Source organism: Anser brachyrhynchus (genome assembly GCF_964034855.1).
Source record: "Anser brachyrhynchus genome assembly, chromosome: W".
NCBI lineage: Eukaryota > Metazoa > Chordata > Aves > Anseriformes > Anatidae > Anser > Anser brachyrhynchus.
The window spans coordinates 1,496,877-1,518,338 of NC_137704.1; the positions used below are offsets into that span (position 1 = coordinate 1,496,877).

Genomic DNA, 21,462 nt, shown 5'->3' on the forward strand with positions numbered 1-21,462 from the left:
GCACCACTGGGGATGCAGTGCAGTGAGTCCAGAGAGTGCACTGGCACCACTGGGGATGCAGTGGAGTGAGTCCAGAGAGTGCACTGGCACCACTGGGGATGCAGTGCAGGGAATCCAGAGAGTGCACTGGCACCACTGGGGATGCACTACAGTGAGTCCAGAGAGTGCACTGGCACCACTGGGGATGCAGTGCAGTGAGTCCAGAGAGTGCACTGGCACTACTGGGGATGCAGTGCAGTGAATCCAGAGAGTGCACTGTCACCGCTGGGGATTCACTGCAGTGACTCCAGAGAGTGCACTGGCACCACTGGGCATGCAGTGCAGTGACTCCAGAGAGTGCGCTGGCACCACTGGGGATGCAGTGCAGTGAGTCCATAGAGTGCACTGGCACCACTGGGGATGCAGTGCGGTGACTCCAGAGAGTGCACTGGCACCACTGGAGATGCAGTGCAGTGACTCCACAGAGTGCACTGGCACCACTGGGGATGCAGGGCAGTGAGTCCAGAGAGTGCACAGGCACGTTGGGTATGTAGTGCAGTGACTCCAGAGAGTGAACTGGCACCTTGGGTATGTAGTGCATTGAGTCCAGAGAGTGCACTGGCACCATGGGGATGCAGGGCAGTGAGTCCAGAGAGTGCACTGGCACCTCAGGGGATGCAGGGCAGTGAGTCCAGAGAGTGCACTGGCGCCACTGGGGATGCAGTGCAGTGAGTCCAGAGAGTGCGCTGGCACCACTGGGGATGCAGTGCAGTGAGTCCATAGAGTGCACTGGCACCACTGGGGATGCAGTGCAGTGAATCCAGAGAGTGCACTGGCAACACTGGGGATGCACTGCAGTGAGTCCAGAGAGTGCACTAGCACCACTGGGGATGCAGTGCAGTGAGTCCAGAGAGTGCACTGGCACCACTGGGGATGCAGTGCAGTGAGTCCAGAGAGTGCGCTGGCACCACTGGGGATGCAGTGCAGTGAGTCCAGAGAGTGCACTGGCACCACTGGCGATGCACTGCTGTGAGTCCAGAGAGTGCACTGGCACCACTGGGAATGCACTGCAGTGAGTCCAGAGAGTGCACTGGCACCACTGGGGATGCAGTGCGGTGACTCCAGAGAGTGCACTGGCACCACTGGAGATGCAGTGCAGTGACTCCACAGAGTGCACTGGCACCACTGGGGATGCAGGGCAGTGAGTCCAGAGAGTGCACAGGCACGTTGGGTATGTAGTGCAGTGACTCCAGAGAGTGAACTGGCACCTTGGGTATGTAGTGCATTGAGTCCAGAGAGTGCACTGGCACCATGGGGATGCAGGGCAGTGAGTCCAGAGAGTGCACTGGCACCTCAGGGGATGCAGGGCAGTGAGTCCAGAGAGTGCACTGGCGCCACTGGGGATGCAGTGCAGTGAGTCCAGAGCGTGCACTGGCACCACTGGGGATGCACTGCAGTGAGTCCAGAGAGTGCGCTGGCACCACTGGGGATGCAGTGCAGTGAGTCCAGAGAGTGCACTGGCACCACTGGGGATGCAGGGCAGTGAGTCCAGAGAGTGCACTGGCACCACTGGGAATGCACTGCAGTGAGTCCAGAGAGTGCACTGGCACCACTGGGGATGCAGTGCATTGAGTCCAGAGAGTGCACTGGCACCACTGGGGATGCAGTGCAGTGAGTCCAGAGAGTGCACTGGCACCACTGGGGATGCAGTGGAGTGAGTCCAGAGAGTGCACTGGCACCACTGGGGATGCAGTGCAGTGAGTCCAGAGAGTGCACTGTCACCACTGGGGATGCAGTGCAGGGAATCCAGAGAGTGCACTGGCACCACTGGGGATGCAGTGCAGTGAGTCCAGAGAGTGCACTGGCACCACTGGGGATGCAGTGCAGTGAGTCCAGAGAGTGCACTGGCACTACTGGGGATGCAGTGCAGTGAATCCAGAGAGTGCACTGTCACCGCTGGGGATTCACTGCAGTGACTCCAGAGAGTGCACTGGCACCACTGGGCATGCAGTGCAGTGACTCCAGAGAGTGCGCTGGCACCACTGGGGATGCAGTGCAGTGAGTCCATAGAGTGCACTGGCACCACTGGGGATGCAGTGCGGTGACTCCAGAGAGTGCACTGGCACCACTGGAGATGCAGTGCAGTGACTCCACAGAGTGCACTGGCACCACTGGGGATGCAGGGCAGTGAGTCCAGAGAGTGCACAGGCACGTTGGGTATGTAGTGCAGTGACTCCAGAGAGTGAACTGGCACCTTGGGTATGTAGTGCATTGAGTCCAGAGAGTGCACTGGCACCATGGGGATGCAGGGCAGTGAGTCCAGAGAGTGCACTGGCACCTCAGGGGATGCAGGGCAGTGAGTCCAGAGAGTGCACTGGCGCCACTGGGGATGCAGTGCAGTGAGTCCAGAGAGTGCGCTGGCACCACTGGGGATGCAGTGCAGTGAGTCCATAGAGTGCACTGGCACCACTGGGGATGCAGGGCAGTGAGTCCAGAGAGTGCACTGGCACCACTGAGGATGCAGTGCAGTGAGTCCAGAGAGTGCACTGGCACCTCAGGGGATGCAGTGCAGTGAGCCCATAGAGTGCACTGGCACCACTGGGGATGCAGTGCAGTGAGTCCAGAGAGTGCACTGGCACCACTGGGGATGCAGTGCGGTGAGTCCAGAGAGTGCACTTGCAACACTTGGGATGCAGTGCAGTGAGTCCACAGAGTGCACTGGCACCACAGGGGATGCACTGCAGTGAGTCCAGAGAGTGCACTGGCACCACTGGGGATGCAGTGCAGTGAGTCCAGAGAGTGCACTGGCACCACTGGGGATGCAGTGCAGTGAGTCCAGAGAGTGAACTGGCACCTTGGGTATGTAGTGCATTGAGTCCAGAGAGTGCACTGGCACCATGGGGATGCAGGGCAGTGAGTCCAGAGAGTGCGCTGGCACCACTGGGGATGCAGTGCAGTGAGTCCAGAGAGTGCACTGGCACCACTGAGGACGCACTGCAGTGAGTCCAGAGAGTGCACTGGCACCACTGGGGATGCACTGCAGTGAGTCCAGAGAGTGCACTGGCACCACTGGAGATGCAGTGCAGTGACTCCACAGAGTGCACTGGCACCACTGGGGATGCAGGGCAGTGAGTCCAGAGAGTGCACTGGCACCACTGGGGATGCAGTGCAGTGAGTCCAGAGAGTGCACTGGCACTACTTGGGATGCAGTGCAGTGAGTCCAGAGAGTGCACTGGCACCACTGGGGATGCAGTGCAGTGAGTCCAGAGAGTGAACTGGCACCTTGGGTATGTAGTGCATTGAGTCCAGAGAGTGCACTGGCACCATGGGGATGCAGGGCAGTGAGTCCAGAGAGTGCGCTGGCACCACTGGGGATGCAGTGCAGTGAGTCCAGAGAGTGCACTGGCACCACTGAGGACGCACTGCAGTGAGTCCAGAGAGTGCACTGGCACCACTGGGGATGCACTGCAGTGAGTCCAGAGAGTGCACTGGCACCACTGGAGATGCAGTGCAGTGACTCCACAGAGTGCACTGGCACCACTGGGGATGCAGGGCAGTGAGTCCAGAGAGTGCACTGGCACCACTGGGGATGCAGTGCAGTGAGTCCATAGAGTGCACTGGCACTACTTGGGATGCAGTGCAGTGAGTCCAGAGAGTGCACTGGCACCACTGGGGATGCAGTGCAGTGAGTCCAGAGAGTGCACTGGCACCACTGGTGATGCAGTGCATTGAGTCCAGAGAGTGCACTGGCACCACTGGGGATGCAGTGCAGTGAGTCCACAGAGTGCACTGGCACCACTGGGGATGCAGTGCAGTGAGTCCACAGAGTGCACTGGCACCACTGGGGATGCACTGCAGTGAGTCCAGAGAGTGCACTGGCACCACTGGGGATGCAGTGGAGTGAGTCCAGAGAGTGCACTGGCACCACTGGGGATGCAGTGCAGGGAATCCAGAGAGTGCACTGGCACCACTGGGGATGCAGTGCAGTGAGTCCAGAGAGTGCACTGGCACCACTGGGGATGCAGTGCAGTGAGTCCAGAGAGTGCACTGGCACTACTGGGGATGCAGTGCAGTGAATCCAGAGAGTGCACTGGCACCGCTGGGGATTCACTGCAGTGACTCCAGAGAGTGCACTGGCACCACTGGGCATGCAGTGCAGTGACTCCAGAGAGTGCACTGGCACCGCTGGGGATTCACTGCAGTGAGTGCAGAGAGGGCACTGGCACCACTGGGAATGCACTGCAGTGAGTCCAGAGAGTGCACTGGCACCACTGGGGACTGTTTTGCAAAGAAAAGCGTTTTATTGTTGCTATTCACAGCTTCCATTATTCACAGGTTTTTGAATGCTAACATTGCTCAGGAAAAGATCTGATATTTGTAGGGGTACCGTCATTCCTAGTTATTTGTTTTTACATTGTCCTTGCATTTATTACCATATAATTTCAAGTCTAAGTTTGTGGTTTAAGTTATAATAAGGAAAAAAGCAGTAGTTGAAGTAGTCAGGTTAAAGATTATAGATGGAGAGGAACTTGGCTTTAGATACTAAAAACAGGATGGCAGTTAGACTTGCCTTAGAAAAATTAAAATGGTTGACTAAACTTTTTTTCCCAAAACGTTGTGCTGACCAGCCAATTTGAATTTGGCGGTATTAAAGCTGTCTGCAATAAGTTTTTCTGTTTTGGATTGTAGCTAGTTCCTCTAGGTGCTCCCGCAGAATAGTATTTTTACTATACCTATATATACTTTATATATTTACTATACCTATATATACCTAATGCCTTTCTTAGAAACAAACAAAATCTCTTTTTAAATATAACTTTCTTGCAGTTGTTAATGATGGAATTGCTCCGCCACAAAGGATTCTTTTTCCACCTGAGAAGATACGTATGGATTGGCAAGAAACACAAAGTGTTGGAGTTGGCCTGTACAATCTTGGCAACACACGTTTTCTTAATGCTACTCTACAGTGTTTGACCTACACCCCCCCACTTGCCAATTACATGCTTTATCTTGAGCACAGCCAGTCATGTGAGTACTTTCTAACAGTATTTTAAATCTGTTGGATAGCTCTGAAGGTGAAAGAACAGCAGTGATTCTGTGAGAAAAAGTTACTTGCCTGATTTTACCTGTAGAAGCTGGCTTTGAGCATTGTATTAGCAGTGGGCTCAGAATAGCATATGGAGTGCGTTTAATGCACCATGTGTGTTTTTTGTTTGTTTTTTTAAAAGGATCTTTTCTTGCTTCATGGGAATAATGAAGTGCATTGGACAGGAATGCATTTAATGAACATTTGGCATTTGGGCTATTTGGGCTTCCTGCTGCTAGAAAGGCAATAAAATTTAGGATGTTGGCATCATAGGTCTTTAGTCTTCACAGCCTAGGTTCCATAATGCACTACAATAAATGGTCTGTTCGTTGTTGAACCAATTAAAAAAACAAACAAACAAAAAAAAAACCTAGAAAGCAATATGAGCTGTTATGAACATGACTAGATTTTTTTGTGGGACTGTATTAAAATCTAGACTGATTTTGTTCTAAATAAAATGTTGTACTATAAACTAAATGTTGTACTAAACGTGTATGCTTTTTAGGCTGGTACCTTTGTATCGATACCTAGAAATTTAACTGTTTTCTTCCTGTATATAGAAATTGTTTCAGTTAAGAATCCTGTTGAAAAAAGGAGGGCAGAAGTACTATTACATACATTACTTTAGTTTTTCCTTTCTCCCAAAGGACTCGTAGCTCTGTATCATGAAGCTCACCTGACAGCACTGTGCTGAAAATAACCCACATTCTCTTAATGCTGTATCATCAATGTCAAATATTCTTTCCTCATATATTTTGCAGCCTGTGGAGTTCACATTCCTGTCAGCCTTCACAAACGTGACTTTGCAGTAGTCTTTTAGATTTCTCATCACAAAATGCACTTGAACACAAGCTTAATGGATATTTTTATTCTATAAAGTTGTGTGAAATGAAATGTTACGAGACTGTTGGGACAAGGAGAGTGGATACTGTATCTATAGTTTAAATGTTACTTATATGTTTGTTTGTAGTTATGTCTGTTTCGCTAGACTGGGATGCTTTCTTCTTTCACTCTTCAGGTCGTGAACAAGATTTTTGCATGATGTGCACGATGGAGACTCACATTAACCAGGCCCTGCGTTGCACTGTTGATGCTATCGAGCCTACGCGTGTTATCAATAACCTCAGTCGTAAGTGGCTTCAGATGTGTTTCTTTTTCAGTATCTTGTAATCTTCAAATAATTATTTGATGTGTATAAATGGTTTTAACACTATAAAGAAGAGAGATTTTAGAAATACGAGAATTATTTCATTTTTAAATGAGGTAAATACTATCATCTTCTTATTTAGGAATAGGACAACATTTCCATTTTGGCAGTCAAGAAGACGCACACGAGTTCTTGCGCTATACTGTCGATGCTATGCAGGAAGCGTGCTTGAATGGAAGCACCAAGTCAGCATAAACAAATTCACTTTTATACGTTCTCTAGCACCTTGTAGTCCTTTATTTACTATCAAAACTGAAAGTCTACGTCATCCTTGGTTTTCATAAAACTCTTTGAAGAGTTAACTGTGTGCCTTAAATCTTCTGAGGTCTGATTATAATTTATTTCCAGATTGGACAGATCTTCTCAAGCTACCACCATCATTCATCAAATATTTGGAGGATTTCTAAGATCAAGAGGTACTTTTAAAAATATTCCTGTCCTTAGAACTGATCTGTGTCTTTTGTCGGTAGTAAAGCAGTCTGCAGCTTGTCTAAAGTAGTATCTATCGACAACTTGAATTTGGACAGTTAGTCTCCTCCACGTATTGTTAAGCATTTATATTTTGCTTCCACTGAAGTGCTTGAATTGCAAAGCAGTTTCGGATACATATGAGGCATTTCTTGATATCACTTTGGATATAAAGGTAGGATGTTTTGTAAATATAATTCATGATGTTTAAGTACATGTATAATTTTCTAAATTAAACTTGTTTAACTTAAAAAACCAAACCACATACAATGTTAAAATATAAGAGCTTAAGAGAGCAGATGGAAGCATCTGCCTCGAGGGCAGGTGAGTTGGCAGAGTAAGGGAGCAGATGAGAGTACCTGTCCTAGCTGTGCTGTGGCTTTGGATGCTGCCGCGGCCTATGCTTTTCTTTTTCTTTCGCAGGTGCCTTGCACAGACTCAGAGGGGCCAAGCTGCACTCTGAAGAGCAGCACGAGAAGGGCAGGCTGGTCGTGAGTGGGGTTGGAGCGGAATGGCCAAGTTGCGCAAGGTGACTGCGAAGGGTATCCATTTTGCTTTTCAGGTGTCATGGCAGGCTCTACACAGAAGTGGCTGAGGATTTGAGAAGAGGTTACAGAGCATCAAGGAGCAGCACGTGCAGTGACGGTTTCCAAACGGTATGGTTGCTTTCTCTTCTGTTCATCAGGTGCCACAGGCAAGGTGGGCTGTGACGTTAGTCTTTAGAATCGGAGCTAAGCAGGTCACTAGAATGCCACAGGGCATCTGAGAAGGGTGTTTTAACAGAAAAAGCTTGTCTGGCATGGCAGTGCCTGATGGCAGCGTGTTTCCACAGGTGAAGAGGTGCCTGAAGCCCCATCCTGTCTAGCCTGCGCACACCTCGCTGAGAATGAAAGCCGCTTTCCAGTAATTCAGAAAGCCAAGTTACATCTCGGCCTCGAGCATCTGGGGCCTGTGCTTTTGGGCCTGTCTGTAGCATTTGGCACTTGCATTAATACTTTCTTGGCATATATTTAGGCTTTTGGGGCCAGTGTCTTGGGGGGGTGTGGAGCTGCTTGTACACCTTTGGGGCTTGCATCTGGGGGGGGGGGGGGGGGTTGGGAGTTGCTTGTACACCTTTGGGGACTGTGGCTGGGGGGGGGGGGGTCAGGGCCTGCATCTGGGGGGGTTGGAAGCTGCTCCTACAATGTAGGGATCTGTATCTGTGGGGGTTGGGAGCTGCTTGTACACAGTATGGGCTTGCGTTTGGGGGCAGGTGTTGGGAGCTGCTTGTACAATGTAGGGATCTGCATCTGGAGGGGGTTGGGAGCTGCTTGTACACCTTTGGGGCTTGCATCTGGAGGGGGTTGGGGCCTGCCTCTGGGGGGGTGGTTGTGAGCTGCTTGTATACTGTAGGGGCCTGCTTGTACACCTTTGGTGGGGCCTGCGTCTGGGGGGGGGGTGGGAGCTGCTTGTACACTGTTAGGGCCTGCCTTGCGGGGGGGGGTGGGAGCTGCTTTTACACTGTAGGGGTCTGGGTCTTGGGGGGTTGGGGCTGTTTGTACACCTTTGGGGTGTGCCTCTGGGGAGGGTGGGGAGTTGCTTGGACACCTTTGGGGCCTGTGTCTGGGGGGGGTTGGGGCCTGTGCTGGGGGGGTTGGGAGCTGCTTGTACACTCTAGGGTCTTCTGGCGGGCTTTGGAGCCTCCCTTTGAGGGGGACATTTGGGAGCTGGTTGTACACCTTTGGGGCCAGAGTCTGGGGCGTGGGGGCTGGGGCTGGGGCCTGCATCTGGGTGGGGTGGGGTCCAGTTCATGGGGGGGGGTTGGGAGCTGCTTGTGGACAGTTGGGGTCTGCATCCGGGTGTGGTTGGGGCCTGCTTGTAGACTTCTGCAGCCTGCGTCTGGTGTTTGGGGGCTTTTCTGTAGCGTTTGGGGCTTGCATTTTGGCTTTGGGATGTGTCTTGAGCTTCTGGGGCCTAGCTGTAGTGCTTGGGGCCTGCGTCTGGGGCTTTTCTGTAGCATTTTGGTCACGTGTTTGTGATTTGGGGTGTGTATCCAGGGTTTTGCCTTTTTTGTAGTTTTCAGCTATGTGTCAGTTTCTTTGTCAGTTGCCTGGGGTTAGGGGCAGTTTGGGGTTTGGATCATTAGTCAGTGTCATTAGCGTTGGGGGGTTGATATGAAGGGTTAGGGTTGTGGTTAGAGTTGTTAGGGTTAAAGGGAATAAGGATTTTAGGGTAAGGGGATCAAGGTTGTGGGAATAAAAATGTTTTTGCACAGAGTTACATCGTTTAGAGGGAAGGAAGGTGGTACTGAGATATGCTTGCAGTGATAAGAAAGCTTCACAGACAACCTTGTAAAATGCAGACAACCAGAATCCTTAGAGCAATTGGGTGGAAATCACGGTGTAAGAAACATTACCACCTCAAAGAGGAAAACAGTCAAGAAAAAAAGAAAATTGACTTGTAACAGGCCAGCAGCTGTGTATTTTCTGTGAAGAACCAGATAGATTGTGAACCTGGATTACCCGGTCAATTGGGAAACTGGGGAGGGTCCTGGTCACCGAGAGGGAAAAAAAAATTTATATAAACTGTGTTAAACTGTATAAACTAGTACGTGGCTTGTGGGACACCTGCCATTGCACTCATGAATAAAAATGCTACCTCACTGAGATCCTTGCCTGAGCCTATGTTATTAGTACAAAAATTATTATTAGCAAAAAACGCCCAGTGCCGGAAGACTACATCTCCCGGCATGCTCTGGGAAAACAATATGGCCTCCCGGAAGTCCAGTGCCGGAAAACTACATCTCCCGGCATGCTCTGGGAAACCAATATGGCCTCCCGGAAGTCCAGTGCCGGAAAACTACAACTCCCGGCATTCCTCGGAATCCAAACATGGCCTCCCGGAAGTCCAGTGCACCCCTCCCAGAGTACTACATATCCCGGCATGCTCTGGGAAACCAATATGGCCTCCCGGAAGCCCAGTGCCGGAAGACTACATCTCTCGGCATGCTCTGGGAAAACAATATGGCCTCCCGGAAGTCCAGTGCCGGAAAACTACATCTCCCGGCATGCTCTGGGAAAACAACATGGCTTCCCGGAAGCCCAGTGCCGGAAGACTACATCTCCCAGCATGTTCTAGGAAAAAAACATGGCCTCCCGGAAGCCCAGTGTCCGAGAACTACATCTCCCGGCATGCCCTGGGAAAACAATATGGCCTCCCGGAAGTCCAGTGCCGGAAAACTACATCTCCCGGCATGCTCTGGGAAAACAACATGGCTTCCCGGAAGCCCAGTGCCCCCGAGTACTACATAGCCCGGCATGCTCTGGGAAACCAATATGGCGTCCCGGAAGCCCAGTGCCGGAAGACTACATCTCCCAGCATGTTCTAGGAAAAAAACATGGCCTCCCGGAAGCCCAGTGTCCGAGAACTACATCTCCCGGCATGCTCTGGGAAAACAATATGGCCTCCCGGAAGTCCAGTGCCGGAAAACTACATCTCCCGGCATGCTCTGGGAAAACAACATGGCCTCCCGGAAGCCCAGTGCCCTCGAGTACTACATACCCCGGCATGCTCTGGGAAACCAATATGGCCTCCCGGAAGCCCAGTGCCGGAAGACTACATCTCCCGGCATTCCCCGGACTCCCAATATGGCTGCCCGGTAAGCGGCTTCTCGAGAACTGCACCTCCCGACATGCTCTGGGAAGGCAACATGGCCTCCCGGAAACCCAGTTCCCAAGAACTACATTTCCCAGCACTCCCCGGAAAATTGAGCCTCGCAGTTTGCCGTAGGACGCCACGTTTTTTGCTCTGTTACATTCCCCGTTCCATTTTGTGTTTATGGAGGTTTTCCCGCCGTTTTGGGGTTTTCCCCTCAATTTCGGGTTTTCACCTCTCCATTTCAGGGTTCTTCCCCACAATTTTCGGTTCCTTTCCCTAATTTGGTGCTTCGCCCCCCCAGTTTTGGGGTTCCCCCTCCATTTTGGGGATTCCCCCCCCCCTTCCAATCCCCCCACAATTTTGGGGTCCCCCACCATCTTTTTTAGGCCTGCCACCCTAATATTAAGGTTCTTTCCCCCAATGTTGGGGTTCTCACCACATTTTTGAGGTTCCATCCCTTAATTTGGGGCTTCACTCCCCGACATCTGGGGCTTTAACCCCAATTTTGAGGGTCCCCCCGAATTTTGGGGATTCCTCCCCAGTTCTTGGGGGGTCCACATTCAATTCTGGAATTTCACGCTTCCATTTTAAGTGTTCTTCCCCCCAATTTGGGGGTTCACCCACCCAATCTTGGGGGTTCCTCCCCTAATTTGGGGGGACCTGACCACTTTTGGGGGTCCCCCCCAATTTTAGAGTCCCCCACCCTCCTTTTTTCGGGTTTCCCCCAATATTAATAGTTCTTCTGCCCAATTTTGGGGGACCCCACAACTTTGAGGTTCCTTCCCCTAACTTGGGGCTTCAACCCTTCAATTTTGGGGGTCTCCCACCCTCTTAATTTGGCCTTCCGCCCTAATATTAGGCCTAACCCCTAACCCTACGGCACCCACGCATCTAACCCTAACCCCCACCCCAAAAAACTCTAGAAACCCTAACCCTAAAAACCCTTTCAGCCCTAACCCAATAAAATTTACCACACTAAAGCCCTGAAGACCTACGCCTAAAACCCCTAACCCTAAAAATTAAGACCCTCTAAACCCTAACCCAAAAAATTAAGACTCTCAAGGCCCTAACCCTGGAGCCCCTAACCTTAAAAACAAACAAAAATTGAGACCTTAAACCCCTAACCCTAAATACCTTACCATAAATAAAACCCTATGACCCTAACCCCTAAAAACCCTATCTACACTAAAACCCCAAAAAACTTTAAAACCTTAACACACTAACCCCCAGACCCTAACCCTTTAACTCCAACCCTAACAACCTTAAAATCCTAACCCTAAACCCTGGAAACCCTAACCCTGAAACCCAACCCTAGTGCCTTAGCCCTGAAACCTTAAAACCCTAACACCTTGTTAAAAACACTCTGTAACTAATAACATAGGCTCAGGCAAGGATCTCAGTGAGGTAGCATTTTTATTCACGAGTGCAATGGCAGGTGTCCCACAAGCCACGTACTAGTTCCATAACACAGTTTATATAAATTTTTTTTTCCCTCTCGGTGACCAGGACCCTCCCCAGTTTCCCAATTGACCGGGTAATCCAGGTTCACAATCTATCTGGTTCTTCACAGAAAATACACAGCTGCTGGCCTGTTACAAGTCAATTTTCTTTTTTTCTTGACTGTTTTCCTCTTTGAGGTGGTAATGTTTCTTACACCGTGATTTCCACCCAATTGCTCTAAGGATTCTGGTTGTCTGCATTTTACAAGGTTGTCTGTGAAGCTTTCTTATCACTGCAAGCATATCTCAGTACCACCTTCCTTCCCTCTAAACGATGTAACTCTGTGCAAAAACATTTTTATTCCCACAACCTTGATCCCCTTACCCTAAAATCCTTATTCCCTTTAACCCTAACAACTCTAACCACAACCCTAACCCTTCATATCAACCCCCCAACGCTAATGACACTGACTAATGATCCAAACCCCAAACTGCCCCTAACCCCAGGCAACTGACAAAGAAACTGACACATAGCTGAAAACTACAAAAAAGGCAAAACCCTGGATACACACCCCAAATCACAAACACGTGACCAAAATGCTACAGAAAAGCCCCAGACGCAGGCCCCAAGCACTACAGCTAGGCCCCAGAAGCTCAAGACACATCCCAAAGCCAAAATGCAAGCCCCAAACGCTACAGAAAAGCCCCCAAACACCAGACGCAGGCTGCAGAAGTCTACAAGCAGGCCCCAACCACACCCGGATGCAGACCCCAACTGTCCACAAGCAGCTCCCAACCCCCCCCCATGAACTGGACCCCACCCCACCCAGATGCAGGCCCCAGCCCCAGCCCCCACGCCCCAGACTCTGGCCCCAAAGGTGTACAACCAGCTCCCAAATGTCCCCCTCAAAGGGAGGCTCCAAAGCCCGCCAGAAGACCCTAGAGTGTACAAGCAGCTCCCAACCCCCCCAGCACAGGCCCCAACCCCCCCCAGACACAGGCCCCAAAGGTGTCCAAGCAACTCCCCACCCTCCCCAGAGGCACACCCCAAAGGTGTACAAACAGCCCCAACCCCCCAAGACCCAGACCCCTACAGTGTAAAAGCAGCTCCCACCCCCCCCCGCAAGGCAGGCCCTAACAGTGTACAAGCAGCTCCCACCCCCCCCCCAGACGCAGGCCCCACCAAAGGTGTACAAGCAGGCCCCTACAGTATACAAGCAGCTCACAACCACCCCCCCAGAGGCAGGCCCCAACCCCCTCCAGATGCAAGCCCCAAAGGTGTACAAGCAGCTCCCAACCCCCTCCAGATGCAGATCCCTACATTGTACAAGCAGCTCCCAACACCTGCCCCCAAACGCAAGCCCATACTGTGTACAAGCAGCTCCCAACCCCCACAGATACAGATCCCTACATTGTAGGAGCAGCTTCCAACCCCCCCAGATGCAGGCCCTGACCCCCCCCCCCCCAGCCACAGTCCCCAAAGGTGTACAAGCAACTCCCAACCCCCCCCCCCCCCCCAGATGCAAGCCCCAAAGGTGTACAAGCAGCTCCACACCCCCCCAAGACACTGGCCCCAAAAGCCTAAATATATGCCAAGAAAGTATTAATGCAAGTGCCAAATGCTACAGACAGGCCCAAAAGCACAGGCCCCAGATGCTCGAGGCCGAGATGTAACTTGGCTTTCTGAATTACTGGAAAGCGGCTTTCATTCTCAGCGAGGTGTGCGCAGGCTAGACAGGATGGGGCTTCAGGCACCTCTTCACCTGTGGAAACACGCTGCCATCAGGCACTGCCATGCCAGACAAGCTTTTTCTGTTAAAACACCCTTCTCAGATGCCCTGTGGCATTCTAGTGACCTGCTTAGCTCCGATTCTAAAGACTAACGTCACAGCCCACCTTGCCTGTGGCACCTGATGAACAGAAGAGAAAGCAACCATACCGTTTGGAAACCGTCACTGCACGTGCTGCTCCTTGATGCTCTGTAACCTCTTCTCAAATCCTCAGCCACTTCTGTGTAGAGCCTGCCATGACACCTGAAAAGCAAAATGGATACCCTTCGCAGTCACCTTGCGCAACTTGGCCATTCCGCTCCAACCCCACTCACGACCAGCCTGCCCTTCTCGTGCTGCTCTTCAGAGTGCAGCTTGGCCCCTCTGAGTCTGTGCAAGGCACCTGCGAAAGAAAAAGAAAAGCATAGGCCGCGGCAGCATCCAAAGCCACAGCACAGCTAGGACAGGTACTCTCATCTGCTCCCTTACTCTGCCAACTCACCTGCCCTCGAGGCAGATGCTTCCATCTGCTCTCTTAAGCTCTTATATTTTAACATTGTATGTGGTTTGGTTTTTTAAGTTAAACAAGTTTAATTTAGAAAGTTATACATGTACTTAAACATCATGAATTATATTTACAAAACATCCTACCTTTATATCCAAAGTGATATCAAGAAATGCCTCATATGTATCCGAAACTGCTTTGCAATTCAAGCACTTCAGTGGAAGCAAAATATAAATGCTTAACAATACGTGGAGGAGACTAACTGTCCAAATTCAAGTTGTCGATAGATACTACTTTAGACAAGCTGCAGACTGCTTTACTACCGACAAAAGACACAGATCAGTTCTAAGGACAGGAATATTTTTAAAAGTACCTCTTGATCTTAGAAATCCTCCAAATATTTGATGAATGATGGTGGTAGCTTGAGAAGATCTGTCCAATCTGGAAATAAATTATAATCAGACCTCAGAAGATTTAAGGCACACAGTTAACTCTTCAAAGAGTTTTATGAAAACCAAGGATGACGTAGACTTTCAGTTTTGATAGTAAATAAAGGACTACAAGGTGCTAGAGAACGTATAAAAGTGAATTTGTTTATGCTGACTTGGTGCTTCCATTCAAGCACGCTTCCTGCATAGCATCGACAGTATAGCGCAAGAACTCGTGTGCGTCTTCTTGACTGCCAAAATGGAAATGTTGTCCTATTCCTAAATAAGAAGATGATAGTATTTACCTCATTTAAAAATGAAATAATTCTCGTATTTCTAAAATCTCTCTTCTTTATAGTGTTAAAACCATTTATACACATCAAATAATTATTTGAAGATTACAAGATACTGAAAAAGAAACACATCTGAAGCCACTTACGACTGAGGTTATTGATAACACGCATAGGCTCGATAGCATCAACAGTGCAACGCAGGGCCTGGTTAATGTGAGTCTCCATCGTGCACATCATGCAAAAATCTTGTTCACGACCTGAAGAGTGAAAGAAGAAAGCATCCCAGTCTAGCGAAACAGACATAACTACAAACAAACATATAAGTAACATTTAAACTATAGATACAGTATCCACTCTCCTTGTCCCAACAGTCTCGTAACATTTCATTTCACACAACTTTATAGAATAAAAATATCCATTAAGCTTGTGTTCAAGTGCATTTTGTGATGAGAAATCTAAAAGACTACTGCAAAGTCACGTTTGTGAAGGCTGACAGGAATGTGAACTCCACAGGCTGCAAAATATATGAGGAAAGAATATTTGACATTGATGATACAGCATTAAGAGAATGTGGGTTATTTTCAGCACAGTGCTGTCAGGTGAGCTTCATGATACAGAGCTACGAGTCCTTTGGGAGAAAGGAAAAACTAAAGTAATGTATGTAATAGTACTTCTGCCCTCCTTTTTTCAACAGGATTCTTAACTGAAACAATTTCTATATACAGGAAGAAAACAGTTAAATTTCTAGGTATCGATACAAAGGTACCAGCCTAAAAAGCATACACGTTTAGTACAACATTTAGTTTATAGTACAACATTTTATTTAGAACAAAATCAGTCTAGATTTTAATACAGTCCCACAAAAAAATCTAGTCATGTTCATAACAGCTCATATTGCTTTCTAGGTTTTTTTTTTGTTTGTTTGTTTTTTTAATTGGTTCAACAACGAACAGACCATTTATTGTAGTGCATTATGGAACCTAGGCTGTGAAGACTAAAGACCTATGATGCCAACATCCTAAATTTTATTGCCTTTCTAGCAGCAGGAAGCCCAAATAGCCCAAATGCCAAATGTTCATTAAATGCATTCCTGTCCAATGCACTTCATTATTCCCATGAAGCAAGAAAAGATCCTTTTAAAAAAACAAACAAAAAACACACATGGTGCATTAAACGCACTCCATATGCTATTCTGAGCCCACTGCTAATACAATGCTCAAAGCCAGCTTCTACAGGTAAAATCAGGCAAGTAACTTTTTCTCACAGAATCACTGCTGTTCTTTCACCTTCAGAGCTATCCAACAGATTTAAAATACTGTTAGAAAGTACTCACATGACTGGCTGTGCTCAAGATAAAGCATGTAATTGGCAAGTGGGGGGGTGTAGGTCAAACACTGTAGAGTAGCATTAAGAAAACGTGTGTTGCCAAGATTGTACAGGCCAACTCCAACACTTTGTGTTTCTTGCCAATCCATACGTATCTTCTCAGGTGGAAAAAGAATCCTTTGTGGCGGAGCAATTCCATCATTAACAACTGCAAGAAAGTTATATTTAAAAAGAGATTTTGTTTGTTTCTAAGAAAGGCATTAGGTATATATAGGTATAGTAAATATATAAAGTATATATAGGTATAGTAAAAATACTATTCTGCGGGAGCACCTAGAGGAACTAGCTACAATCCAAAACAGAAAAACTTATTGCAGACAGCTTTAATACCGCCAAATTCAAATTGGCTGGTCAGCACAACGTTTTGGGAAAAAAAGTTTAGTCAACCATTTTAATTTTTCTAAGGCAAGTCTAACTGCCATCCTGTTTTTAGTATCTAAAGCCAAGTTCCTCTCCATCTATAATCTTTAACCTGACTACTTCAACTACTGCTTTTTTCCTTATTATAACTTAAACCACAAACTTAGACTTGAAATTATATGGTAATAAATGCAAGGACAATGTAAAAACAAATAACTAGGAATGACGGTACCCCTACAAATATCAGATCTTTTCCTGAGCAATGTTAGCATTCAAAAACCTGTGAATAATGGAAGCTGTGAATAGCAACAATAAAACGCTTTTCTTTGCAAAACAGTCCCCAGTGGTGCCAGTGCACTCTCTGGACTCACTGCAGTGCATTCCCAGTGGTGCCAGTGCCCTCTCTGCACTCACTGCAGTGAATCCCCAGCGGTGCCAGTGCACTCTCTGGAGTCACTGCACTGCATGCCCAGTGGTGCCAGTGCACTCTCTGGAGTCACTGCAGTGAATCCCCAGCGGTGACAGTGCACTCTCTGGACTCACTGCACTGCATCCCCAGTAGTGCCAGTGCACTCTCTGGACTCACTGCACTGCATCCCCAGTGGTGCCAGTGCACTCTCTGGACTCACTGCACTGCATCCCCAGTGGTGCCAGTGCACTCTCTGGATTCCCTGCACTGCATCCCCAGTGGTGCCAGTGCACTCTCTGGACTCACTCCACTGCATCCCCAGTGGTGCCAGTGCACTCTCTGGACTCACTGCAGTGCATCCCCAGTGGTGCCAGTGCACTCTGTGGACTCACTGCACTGCATCCCCAGTGGTGCCAGTGCACTCTGTGGACTCACTGCACTGCATCCCCAGTGGTGCCAGTGCACTCTCTGGACTCAATGCACTGCATCACCAGTGGTGCCAGTGCACTCTCTGGACTCACTGCACTGCATCCCCAGTGGTGCCAGTGCACTCTCTGGACTCACTGCACTGCATCCCAAGTAGTGCCAGTGCACTCTATGGACTCACTGCACTGCATCCCCAGTGGTGCCAGTGCACTCTCTGGACTCACTGCCCTGCATCCCCAGTGGTGCCAGTGCACTCTGTGGAGTCACTGCACTGCATCTCCAGTGGTGCCAGTGCACTCTCTGGACTCACTGCAGTGCATCCCCAGTGGTGCCAGTGCACTCTCTGGACTCACTGCAGTGCGTCCTCAGTGGTGCCAGTGCACTCTCTGGACTCACTGCACTGCATCCCCAGTGGTGCCAGCGCACTCTCTGGACTCACTGCCCTGCATCCCCATGGTGCCAGTGCACTCTCTGGACTCAATGCACTACATACCCAAGGTGCCAGTTCACTCTCTGGACTCACTGCACTGCATCCCCAGTGGTGCCAGTGCACTCTCTGGACTCACTGCACTGCATCCCCAGTGGTGCCAGTGCACTCTCTGGACTCACTGCAGTGCATCCCCTGTGGTGCCAGTGCACTCTGTGGACTCACTGCACTGCATCCCAAGTGTTGCAAGTGCACTCTCTGGACTCACCGCACTGCATCCCCAGTGGTGCCAGTGCACTCTCTGGACTCACTGCACTGCATCCCCAGTGGTGCCAGTGCACTCTATGGGCTCACTGCACTGCATCCCCTGAGGTGCCAGTGCACTCTCTGGACTCACTGCACTGCATCCTCAGTGGTGCCAGTGCACTCTCTGGACTCACTGCCCTGCATCCCCAGTGGTGCCAGTGCACTCTATGGACTCACTGCACTGCATCCCCAGTGGTGCCAGCGCACTCTCTGGACTCACTGCACTGCATCCCCAGTGGCGCCAGTGCACTCTCTGGACTCACTGCCCTGCATCCCCTGAGGTGCCAGTGCACTCTCTGGACTCACTGCCCTGCATCCCCATGGTGCCAGTGCACTCTCTGGACTCAATGCACTACATACCCAAGGTGCCAGTTCACTCTCTGGAGTCACTGCACTACATACCCAACGTGCCTGTGCACTCTCTGGACTCACTGCCCTGCATCCCCAGTGGTGCCAGTGCACTCTGTGGAGTCACTGCACTGCATCTCCAGTGGTGCCAGTGCACTCTCTGGAGTCACCGCACTGCATCCCCAGTGGTGCCAGTGCACTCTATGGACTCACTGCACTGCATCCCCAGTGGTGCCAGCGCACTCTCTGGAGTCACTGCACTGCATGCCCAGTGGTGCCAGTGCACTCTCTGGAGTCACTGCAGTGAATCCCCAGCGGTGACAGTGCACTCTCTGGATTCACTGCACTGCATCCCCAGTAGTGCCAGTGCACTCTCTGGACTCACTGCACTGCATCCCCAGTGGTGCCAGTGCACTCTCTGGACTCACTGCACTGCATCCCCAGTGGTGCCAGTGCACTCTCTGGATTCCCTGCACTGCATCCCCAGTGGTGCCAGTGCACTCTCTGGACTCACTGCAGTGCATTCCCAGTGGTGCCAGTGCACTCTCTGGACTCACTGCCCTGCATCCCCAGTGGTGCCAGTGCACTCTATGGACTCACTGCACTGCATCCCCAGTGGTGCCAGCGCACTCTCTGGACTCACTGCAGTGCATCCCCAGTGGTGCCAGTGCACGCTCTGGACTCACTGCACTGCATCCCCAGTGGCGCCAGTGCACTCTCTGGACTCACTGCCCTGCATCCCCTGAGGTGCCAGTGCACTCTCTGGACTCACTGCCCTGCATCCCCATGGTGCCAGTGCACTCTCTGGACTCAATGCACTACATACCCAAGGTGACAGTTCACTCTCTGGACTCACTGCACTACATACCCAACGTGCCTGTGCACTCTCTGGACTCACTGCACTGCATCCTCAGTGGTGCCAGTGCACTCTCTGGACTCACTGCCCTGCATCCCCAGTGGTGCCAGTGCACTCTATGGACTCACTGCACTGCATCCCCAGTGGTGCCAGCGCACTCTCTGGACTCACTGCACTGCATCCCCAGTGGCGCCAGTGCACTCTCTGGACTCACTGCCCTGCATCCCCTGAGGTGCCAGTGCACTCTCTGGACTCACTGCCCTGCATCCCCATGGTGCCAGTGCACTCTCTGGACTCAATGCACTACATACCCAAGGTGCCAGTTCACTCTCTGGAGTCACTGCACTACATACCCAACGTGCCTGTGCACTCTCTGGACTCACTGCCCTGCATCCCCAGTGGTGCCAGTGCACTCTGTGGAGTCACTGCACTGCATCTCCAGTGGTGCCAGTGCACTCTCTGGAGTCACCGCACTGCATCCCCAGTGGTGCCAGTGCACTCTATGGACTCACTGCACTGCATCCCCAGTGGTGCCAGCGCACTCTCTGGAGTCACTGCACTGCATGCCCAGTGGTGCCAGTGCACTCTCTGGAGTCACTGCAGTGAATCCCCAGCGGTGACAGTGCACTCTCTGGATTCACTGCACTGCATCCCCAGTAGTGCCAGTGCACTCTCTGGACTCACTGCACTGCATCCCCAGTGGTGCCAGTGCACTCTCTGGACTCACTGCACTGCATCCCCAGTGGTGCCAGTGCACTCTCTGGATTCCCTGCACTGCATCCCCAGTGGTGCCAGTGCACTCTCTGGACTCACTCCACTGCATCCCCAGTGGTGCCAGTGCACTCTCTGGACTCACTGCACTGCATCCCCAGTGGTGCCAGTGCACTCTCTGGACTCAATGCACTGCATCCCCAGTGGTGCCAGTGCACTCTCTGGACTCACTGCAGTGCATTCCCAGTGGTGCCAGTGCACTCTCTGGACTCACTGCCCTGCATCCCCAGTGGTGCCAGTGCACTCTATGGACTCACTGCACTGCATCCCCAGTGGTGCCAGCGCACTCTCTGGACTCACTGCAGTGCATCCCCAGTGGTGCCAGTGCACGCTCTGGACTCACTGCACTGCATCCCCAGTGGCGCCAGTGCACTCTCTGGACTCACTGCCCTGCATCCCCTGAGGTGCCAGTGCACTCTCTGGACTCACTGCCCTGCATCCCCATGGTGCCAGTGCACTCCCTGGACTCAATGCACTACATACCCAAGGTGCCAGTTCACTCTCTGGAGTCACTGCACTACATACCCAACGTGCCTGTGCACTCTCTGGACTCACTGCCCTGCATCCCCAGTGGTGCCAGTGCACTCTGTGGAGTCACTGCACTGCATCTCCAGTGGTGCCAGTGCACTCTCTGGACTCAATGCACTGCATCCCCAGTGGTGCCAGTGCACTCTCTGGACTCACTGCAGTGCATTCCCAGTGGTGCCAGTGCACTCTCTGGACTCACTGCAGTGCATCGCCAGTGGTGCCAGTGCACTCTCTGGACTCACTGCACTGCATCCCCAGTGGTGCCAGCGCACTCTCTGGACTCACTGCACTGCATCCCCAGTGGTGCCAGTGCACTCTCTGGACTCACTGCACTGCATCCCCAGTGGTGCTAGTGCACTCTCTGGACTCACTGCAGTGCATCCCCAGTGTTGCCAGTGCACTCTCTGGATTCACTGCACTGCATCCCCAGTGGTGCCAGTGCACTCTCTGGACTCACTGCACTGCATCCCCAGTGGTGCCAGCGCACTCTCTGGACTCACTGCACTGCATCCCCAGTGGCGCCAGTGCACTCTCTGGACTCACTGCCCTGCATCCCCTGAGGTGCCAGTGCACTCTCTGGACTCACTGCCCTGCATCCCCATGGTGCCAGTGCACTCTCTGGACTCAATGCACTACATACCCAAGGTGCCAGTGCACTCTCTGGACTCACTGCACTGCATCCCCAGTGGTGCCAGTGCACTCTCTGGATTCCCTGCACTGCATCCCCAGTGGTGCCAGTGCACTCTCTGGACTCACTCCACTGCATCCCCAGTGGTGCCAGTGCACTCTCTGGACTCACTGCACTGCATCCCCAGTGGTGCCAGTGCACTCTCTG

The 21,462-nt window shown here is 51.0% G+C and overlaps 1 protein-coding gene across 10 annotated transcripts in view; it reads left to right on the forward strand.

The window, feature by feature from the left end:
* LOC308184669 (uncharacterized protein) overlaps positions 1–21,462 on the forward strand; it is a 271,042-nt gene that overhangs the window by 193,754 nt on the left and 55,826 nt on the right. For 5 of the 10 annotated variants that reach the window (XR_013942778.1, XR_013942779.1, XR_013942780.1 and 2 more), the window contains one exon: positions 6,621–6,688. Coding sequence is in view for 3 of the 10 variants with exons in the window: in XM_080571976.1 (XP_080428102.1) it covers positions 6,621–6,688 (68 nt within the window). In the remaining 7 variants the exon portion in view is untranslated. The other 5 variants (XR_013942781.1, XM_080571974.1, XR_013942782.1 and 2 more) reach the window with 5 other exon arrangements.